The sequence below is a fragment of the Fonticula alba genome (genome assembly GCF_000388065.1).
Source record: "Fonticula alba strain ATCC 38817 unplaced genomic scaffold supercont2.9, whole genome shotgun sequence".
NCBI classification, from domain to species: domain Eukaryota; order Rotosphaerida; family Fonticulaceae; genus Fonticula; species Fonticula alba.
In genome coordinates this window covers 981,720-990,491 of record NW_009242979.1, presented here as the reverse complement: position 1 = coordinate 990,491, position 8,772 = coordinate 981,720, and the positions used below count along the sequence as shown (strand labels likewise).

The 8,772-nt window shown below is 65.5% G+C and overlaps 2 protein-coding genes across 2 annotated transcripts in view; both read right to left on the bottom strand.

Moving 5' to 3' along the window:
* The window catches only part of H696_05292 (hypothetical protein), a gene marked incomplete at both ends in the record, with an annotated part of 9,984 nt that extends 6,682 nt beyond the window's left edge, over positions 1-3,302 (bottom strand). The window contains 2 exons of the mRNA XM_009499156.1: positions 42-1,903; positions 2,015-3,302. Coding sequence (XP_009497431.1) covers positions 42-1,903; positions 2,015-3,302 — 3,150 coding nt within the window. The remainder of the gene's footprint in view (positions 1-41; positions 1,904-2,014) is intronic.
* A 2,852-nt stretch (positions 3,303-6,154) lies between these two features.
* Positions 6,155-8,772, bottom strand: part of H696_05291 (serine/threonine protein kinase) — a gene marked incomplete at both ends in the record, with an annotated part of 6,179 nt that continues 3,561 nt past the window's right edge. The window contains one exon of the mRNA XM_009499155.1: positions 6,155-8,733. Coding sequence (XP_009497430.1) covers positions 6,155-8,733 — 2,579 coding nt within the window. The remainder of the gene's footprint in view (positions 8,734-8,772) is intronic.

Genomic DNA, 8,772 nt, shown 5'->3' with positions numbered 1-8,772 from the left:
TACTGGCCCGGCAGGCAGGCCCCCCCGCACAGGGACGGCACCTGCACATCGGCCCCGAGGAATACCAGCCCCGGCTGGCAGGACAGGCAGCTGGAGGCGTCCTCACACTCGGCGCATGACCCATGGCATGCCGTGCAAAGCCCGCCAGGGGCCAGGAAATGCTGGGCCACGCAGCCTGTGCACGAGTCGCCGGACTGGCAGCTGTCACAGAGGACCGGGCAGGCTCGGCATGTGTTGACATCCGTCCAGGTCCCGGCCGGGCACTGGCTGAGACACATCCCGTTGAAGAGGGCCATTCCCGGTTGGCAGGCAGAGCAGGCTCCGGAGTCGGCCGGACGATCGCACTCGGTGCATGTCTCGTGGCAGGCACCACACCCGCTGCCTGCCGTGCCAGGCGGGCACAGCAATGCCAAGGACAAAGACACCGGCCCGGTTTCCATGCTGAAAGTCAGCAAGTCCAGCACAATACCCGCGGGCAGGGCGCCCGAGTCCTGGCTGGCCAGGCCGGCGCCCGGCTTCACCACGGCCTGCAGCCAAGTTCGTGTCCCCTGCGGGGGGCTGTACTCCGGCGGAAGGACCGCGAAGGTGGCCGGCAGCAGGACACACGACCCGGTAGCACCGCCGGGACAGTGCAACAACGACACCCCGACAAAGGTGCGCGTTATCAGCAGCAAGGCACTGGGATAGGTGGAGCTGCCGGACGTGAGCTCCACGCCCTGAAGGACGATATTCAAGATGCCCTGGTTGTTGGGAGGCAGGTCCCTCGGGAAGGACCCGAGCGCATGGCGCTGAGATGCCAAATCCACCGACCGGCCAGACGGCAACATGTCCCCCGGGGACCGGATAATGTGCCACTCAGTACCGGCCACCTGGACAAAGACCAACTCCACCAAACCGGACCCCCGGCCGCGGGGAATGGTCACCGGCATATATGAGTTGCCGGTGTTCGGCAAGCTCGACATGAAGAGCCCAGCCAGCGCATTCATGCGCGGGTCATTGTTCAGGAGGGACAACGGCACGGCCGTGGCCTTTGTCAGCTGGGTGGTCCACACGAGCCAGTCCCCGAAGTCAGGTCGGGCTCGAGTACCGGCCTCCACTTTGGCCGGCAGGCTGACGGCCCCGGTGGCCGGCAGAAGCAAGAACCGGGCCTCCTCGGCCGGCGGATCGACCCGGATGACAGTCATCTCATCGTGGCCGATGGGCATGATGGCGCTTGTGGAGCTCAAACGCCGCGCCTGGGAGTACCCCCCGCCTGGGACACTTTGAGATGCCCGACTGGAGGGCACGCACGGGGCAACCGGGCCCGAACACTTCAGCGACACGATCTGCGACGCGCCAGATGCCCCACACAAAGCCACCATGTACACGACCGATCCACCGAACACAAAGGGGCCGAGCTCGGCAAAGCCAATCGTCGGCGCGGCCGGATGTGGGTCCAGCAGGGAAACCGGCCGAAAGGTCGGCTGCCCGGGCTGGCCGACGTCGCTCGCGGCCATGATATAGGTCCTGCGCTGCTCCGTGAACAGCAGCACCCGCGGCCCGGGGCCACGGACGTCATCGACGGCCGGGATGACCGGCTGCCCGGTGTGCGTGTCCACCGACAGCCAGCTCTCCCCCAGGGCCGTGATCCGGTCGCCGGGATCCAGTCCAAGAAAGGCGAAGGGAGCCGGCAGGGCCCAATGGATGTTCGGCAGGGGGGGGCTGCTGGGCCGACAGACCCCGGCCACCAGGCTAAACCCAGGCGAGCAGCTGGACACACAGGTGGTGGCACCACCTGCGGCGCTGGGGATCTGTGGGTGGAAGTTGAAATGACACAGGAGACACCCCTCCGCATTGCAGGATAGGCAATTCGCCTGGGGACAGCGCTTGCATTGGTGGCCCGGCCGAGAGAAGGGCGCCTCATCTGGGTCGGCAGTGAAAGGACATGAGGGAGCAGGAGGAAGCCAGGTCAATCAACAAGGAAGCACACAAGGCAGGACCAAGACAAGAACCCCGGCCAGGGGGGAGGACATACCGGCCGGTCGGTCCAGGAAAAAGCCATCCGCCCCCCCGCCACACAGAAGCCCGTCGGCCATGTATGGCGAGCCGACATGGCCCGGGGCACATGCCCAGCCTTTCGAGTGGCTATTGTAGCCCGTGCTGCTCGGGCAGATGATGGTGCTGTCGGTGTGGCACCCGAAGTCCTCCGACATGTAGAGCACCCTCGAGCCATGCACCAGAGTCCATATCCCGGGCTCGGCGTCGGGGCCGCTGTACAACCGAGCCAAGGACAACTTTTCCAGCTTGAGAATGGACAACGGCAACATCACCCGATTCCACGTCAGGGCTCCCTGTTGCACATGGGACTGCCAAAGCCTATCCGAGGAAGTCGATGCATTGGCAATCACCAGGTAGAAGGGCGTGACGCCATTGGCCACGGCGGCGGCCGGCGCCGCCAGAAGCTGAACGTTCGACGGATCCGCCGCGATGGGCATGTCTCCCACGATCGGCTCCATGTACGGCACACCGCCAAAGCAGGGCTCCAGGAGGATCTTGCCATTGTCCAGCAGGAGCACCACATCGGCTCGGAAGGGACACAGGCTGTCGGTGGAGACGACTCGTGTGGTGACCATGCCCAGGACATTGGCGGGGAATTCCTGCTGATAGGACGACACGCTATCCGCCCCGTCCAGGTGCATATAGCGAATTTGCGACCCATGGGCCATGTAGAGGGAGGAGCCGCCTCCAGGAGCGCCCAAGGCCGGGCCCATCACATCGCCAATATTGGCACCCAAGTCCACCAGACCAGCTGCCGTGAGTTTGGCCAAGAAAATCGATCGCCCCTGATCCGAAGGCCCGACCAGCCCCAGGAGAAGGACATCGCCATTGGGCAAGGCCGTGCCGGTCAGGATGTCGGTCATCGGGCTGGGGAAGGGATGCGCGACGGCCGAGGTGAAGAACTTGACTGTGCTCGGGGTGGTCTCCACCATGAGGGGCAACAAATTGTTGCCCTGAGGGAGGATCAAGAGGGACGCGGCACTCGGGTCGCCGGGCCCCTCGCGGATCGCGGTCCGCGTCGAATCCAGGAAGAAAGCCCCCCAGCGGAACTCGTTGACGCTGCTTTGAAAGTTCTCCTGCGTCATGGTGGTGATTTTGGTGGTGCCCACCCGACGGTGACCCATGGAGGGAGACCCGGGCCCAGTGGAAAAGGAATCCGGCAGGAACCCCTGCGTGAAAGGGTACCGGGCCTCGCGCAGGAGGATCGTCTCGCCTCGCGATGTGGTGGCCACCAGGAGCAGGAGCAACACCAGCGGGAAGAGCATTAAGGGTCTCGGGCAGGGGGCTGGCCCAATCGGAGGCCGGCGCAGGGCCCGGCCACCGGTCATCGGCGAAGCCATCAACTCGGCGGCTTGGCCGAAGCAATGTCACTTGGGGGGGGGGGGGGGGGGAAGAGAGGGAGAGAGAGAGGAAAGAGGGGGCAAAAGGAATGGAGTATGGGAGACCCTTTGGAAGAGGCGCCAAGCACAGGGCCCAAGTGGTTGCTATTGTTCCGGTCCACGCTAAATCGCGGTCTTCCTGCCTCCAGGGCAACGGGGCATTGGTGGCTTCGGGTTTTCAGCATATATGCCCTCTGTCGCCGGGATTGCGCGTTCCCCCGCAGAGACCGCGAGATAGAGGCGGGAGGAGGGGCACACCGCCACGGGGTAGGGATGGAAAGAAGCCCCGCCAGGTGATGAGACCGCGGGGGGCCTGCGGGCGGATCCAAGAGGGCGTGTTGATTGCTCGGCGAAACGCACCCACCTTCACGGACCCCAATCGCGCACAAGAACCAACCGGGGACTTGGCACACCGGTCCGACCACAGGGGGCAGGGGGCTCACAGGACCTTGGCAGTTAGGCTGCCAGGACAAGCAACCGGTGCCGCCCTCCCTCCACGGCCAAGGCCACACATCCTCATCAAACGTGCACATGAACGCGCACACACACACACACACACACACACACACACACACACACAACATACACACACACAAAACGGCGCAGGCAGACAGGGGGGGCCTGCCAGTTAGTTGGCAGCTTCGAGATCGGAGCTAGCCGATGGATGATCTGGCTCCGACGCCCAGAGGCTCCATCCACTTGCCGGACCACATGGGGGCGGCCAGCGGTGGTAATATTTTTTGCTCTTCTCGGACGCATTTTTCACGCCAGGGCAGACCGCAGACCTCGGGCTTCTCCAGCCCAGCCTCGGGGTCGGGGTACCCATGTATCACAATCGTCTGCCTGACCGGTGCCCCTGAAGGTGCAGCGTAGTAATAACAACTTCCAGCGTCAGGGTGATGGGTCTTGCTGTTGTTGGAATGAATAGTGGCACCATTCGAGGCTGAATCACGAACAGCCCAGCCCCCGTGCTAAAGAATGGAGCCCCTGAGAGGGTGGACAAAGGCACATGATGCCCTTGCCACCGGCTTCGCCCTTTTGGCCACAACCAAGCACCCCTGTGCGGGCGCCGCGGGCCTGACGAGCATCCAGGGCAAGCGATGGGACGGGGCCCGGACTGAAACACGACCATGACTCGTGGCCGTGCTAGCCCGCCTGGCCGCCTGGACCCCGGGCGCCCCGGACGCGGGGGCCTTTTTATTGCGGCCCGGGCCCCGGACCTGACCGGGCGCATGTTGTCCGCCCGGCCCCCTTTCACACAGGCTTCGATCAATTGCGTCAGGACCGAAAGGAATCACATCAGCCATTCATCGCGCACTTCGGGACCCGAAGGCCATGCCCTAGCCGGACCCCCTAACTCTCTTGACATTGCCCGGGCCCAGGGAGCCGGCATTGCCGGTCCATTCGCTTCGGAGTCACAAATGCCCCCGCCCTCTTGTTCCCTTGCCTGTCCACCCGCCCCCGGGTCCGTCGCCACGGCTCGCCGTGCGCAGCCTCCTGCCCGGTTGCCAGGAAGGATGGGCCGGTGCCGGCCGAAGGATATTTAAAAGCCAGCAGGTCCCCGGAGGGACATGCACAACAGCTCACGATGGGCCCTCCCCCGGTCGATCGTCCTCAATCCTCCCCCCTGCCCTTCCCCCGCGATACTGCTCGCGCTTCCCCTGCAAGCCCGGGCGTCCCTCCGGATTCAGGGCCACCTGAGCCTCGTCCCCATCGGGCGAGGGCAGTGACCCTTTTGTGCATGCCTCGCTCGGCTACTCCCAGAGGCCACTCGCTAGCGCAAGCCTGTGGGCTTGCTGCCGCAGCTCCGCCCATGCTTCGACGTTTACTGGAGACCTACATATGCCTGAGTTCCACATAGCTGGCCGCCGCCGGGCAGAGGGCCGGGGCGGGGGGACGGGGAGGGTGATTCATGGCCATTGGAGAGAGAGAGAGAGAGAGAGAGAGAGAGAGAGAGAGAGAGAGACTCGGAGCCGGTCGGCGCCCAGCCCACGTGTGAAATTTCCAGGCCGGGAGGCCAGGCAAATCCTCGGGGGCATCTGGCCCGCCGCACTTGGCAGGGGCACCCAAAACACGCGCCTAGGACACGAGGACCATTTGGAGGGAGAGATCTCGCCGCCGGGCACAACACCATCGCCCGGGCGCCGCGCATGGTCTCGGGCCTAAGAGATGCCTTCATACATGAGCCGCCGGGGACGCATGCTCCAGCACTGTCGAGGGTCCACGTCGGAGCACACCTTGTGGTCGGATTGTCTATTTTCCTTGGACATCACGAAGGCAAGGAGGCAAAAATAGCAGCACCATTCGGGGCAGGCCCAGGTCAGTGTATGGCCCCGGAAGCCCATGCTCCCCAGTGGGGGGGGGGGGAGGGGGGGCGCCAACTGCTGGCCCGAAGGCGAGAAACCCAAAAAAAAAGGACCACCCTCGGCACTGGGCCGCCGCCCCCGGCAAGAGGTTCTTGGTCACTGTAGAACCGGATACAGGGGCACCTGCTAGATGATATGCTCCGGGCCGTAGCACGCTCCGAGTACCATGACTGTGACTCGATCGCGGGCAGTTCCTGGCGCGGCGCGCAGGGCAACGAAAGCCGCCGCCATGGGCCCCGACAGCATATCAGGCCTCGCGAAGCTCGCGGCAGCCCACAACCATCGCGGCAGCCCACAACCATCGCGGCAGCCAGCCTCGTCGGTCTCCGCCACCCGGAGACACGTGCACTTGGCGGCAGGGGGAAGACCCGATCAAGAGGTGTCCAAGCCACCGGCCACCACGAACAGGGCCGCACATCGTTGGCGGAAGACGGCCGCCGAGGGTCGCCGAGAGGGGTTCTCCTGCCAGGCCGCCTGCACCAAATCCGCCGCATCCACCGTCAAGGCGGCCACCTCGGGCCGAGTCCCGCCAATCACGGCCAGCATGATGTCCTGGAGGCCCAAGCTCGGCCAAGGCGTGGCCTGTGAAAGGCACTCATGCAGCATGATGGCCGCGCTGTAGATGTCGGCCGGGAAGAAAAGCTCCGGGTCCAGGGGAGCCTTGCGCCTGATGGCCACAATGACCTCCGGCGAGGCGTACCTCACAGACAGGGCATTCAGCTGGGGCATGGTGTCCAGCAGGGCCGAAGACCGGACGGTGCTCAGGTTTCGAGAGGTGCCCAAATCCCCGAGAGCCACCTGCCAAGAGCCAGCCGCCGAGGAGCCCTGGCTGACGAACACATTGGCCGGCTTCAGGTCGCAGTGGGCCACCCCGTGCGCGTGCATGGCCTCCAGCCCGGTGGCCCACTCGCGACAAATGTGCAGCAGCTCCAGCTGGCTCAGGGGCACGGCCGAAAGGAGCAGCGTGCGCAGGTCCGTATCGAAGCGCTCCATGACGATGGCCGGCGGCGCCTCGCTGTATCCATAAAGGCGCACGATGTTCCCATGCTGGCGCAAGGACCACATGAGGGCGATCTCATTGTGGAACATGGCCACATGTGTGGGCTTCATGGCGTCGGCCTTCATGCGCTTGATGGCCACCGTCTCCGGGCAGCCTAGCCGAGCGGAAATCCCGGCACCGATGGCCCGCGCGGCGAAGACGCTGGCCTGGGCCCCGGCCCCCATGGGCTGCTCAGCCACCGGCGCGAAGTCCGCATCCACACTGACCAGGATGGCCCCGGGTAGGGCCAGCTCCAGCAGGGTGTTCATCATGGTGGCATCCTCATCATGAAGGCCACCGTTGGCCGGCTTCATTGGCCGAGTGCCTCGCCGGCGCGCAAAGAACAGCCACAAGGCCGCCAGAAGGATGAGCAGCAGCAGCAGCAGCAGCAGACCCACAGACAGACCGATGGCCAGGCCGATGCGCGAATTGCCCGACCGCCCGGGAGACTTGCACCCTTCCACCCCGGGTCCGGTGCAGGACTCGGCGCAGCTTTCATGGCAGCGAACACAGCTGCCCAGCTGGCTGTCCATGTCGGCAAAGTACCCAGCCGGGCAGGCTTCCACACAGGCACCCCCATTGAGCAGGAGGAGACCCGCCATGCAGCGATCGCAAGTGCCAATGTCCGGGCAGACCGGTGACCCGTCCCCGGTGAGGGTGCACTCACCAGGATGACCTGGGGCCGTGTCGCACTGCTCGCATCCGGCCAGGCAGCTGACACACACGCCGCCCCTCGGAGCCGAGGCAGCCGGACAGGCAGGCACACACTTACCCTCTTGCGGCAGGAGAAGGCCCGAATGGCAGCCGGTGCAGAAGTCCCCCGAGCCGGAGCAGGTCTCACAGGTGTTGCCGCAGGACTGGCACACGGCCGACCCTGCGGCCGCAAACTCCCCCGCCGGACAGGCCTCGTGGCAATCCCCGGAAGAGAGGAAAAAGCCCGGGTCACATGCCATGCACAGTACTTGGCACTCATCACCGAATGAAAGGCACTCGGTGCAATTTTCCCTGCAAGCCAGGCACTGGCCTCGGGAGGCGCAAGAAACCCACCCACCCGGGCAGCCCGGGCCACATGTCCCCCCGGGCTGGAGCATATCCTGGCCCTTGCAGGCCGTGCAAATGGCACTGCTGATGCAGGCCGCGCAGGACTCGTCACATGCGTGGCACGCGCCGTCTTGCTTGAAGAACCCCGTCGGGCAGGTCGGCAAGCAGGTGCCCTGGTGCAGCACACGGCCCGCCGCGCAGCCAGTGCACTTGTCGGACCCGGCGTCGGAGCACGAGGCACATGCCTCGCTGCAGGGCAGGCATGTGTCGCCACTTCGGAATGTCCCCTCGGCGCAGGACCCCTGGCAGCGGTTGTCCATCTGCAGGAAGGTGCCCACGGGGCAGGTGACACAGTGGTTGTCATCCGGCCCGGAGCAAGTGCCACAGCTTCCATGACACGGGGCACAAATGCTACCCAGGAGGAAGGTGTCCCCCGGACAGGAAGCCACGCACTGCGACCCGGCCAGGAGCCACCCACGCTCGCACTGGGCACAGGCGCTCGATGCTTCGGGGCAGGCGGCGCAGTGGGCCGCACAGGCGGTGCATCCACCGGACAGGGCACCGTAGCCCACCGGACAGGCAGGCACACAGCGCATCGGCGACTGCCCAGCCGGTAGTGGGAGCAAGTCGCCCGGGCAGGCCGGCAGGCACTCGGTGCTCCGCACGCCGGAGCACTCGGCACACGACGCATGGCAAGATACACACCTCCCGGCCAGGGCCACATGCGACCCGGCACAGGACTGCACACAGTCGCCATCCTGAAGTATCCCATTCCGGCACTGCCAGCAATCCTGGTCCGAGGGACCATTGCAAGCGGCACAGGCCGCGTCGCACGGCAGGCAAGTCAGCCCGTCCGGGTCCCGGTACTGGCCTTCGTCGCAGCCGGAAACACATGCCCCGACGCCGGGGG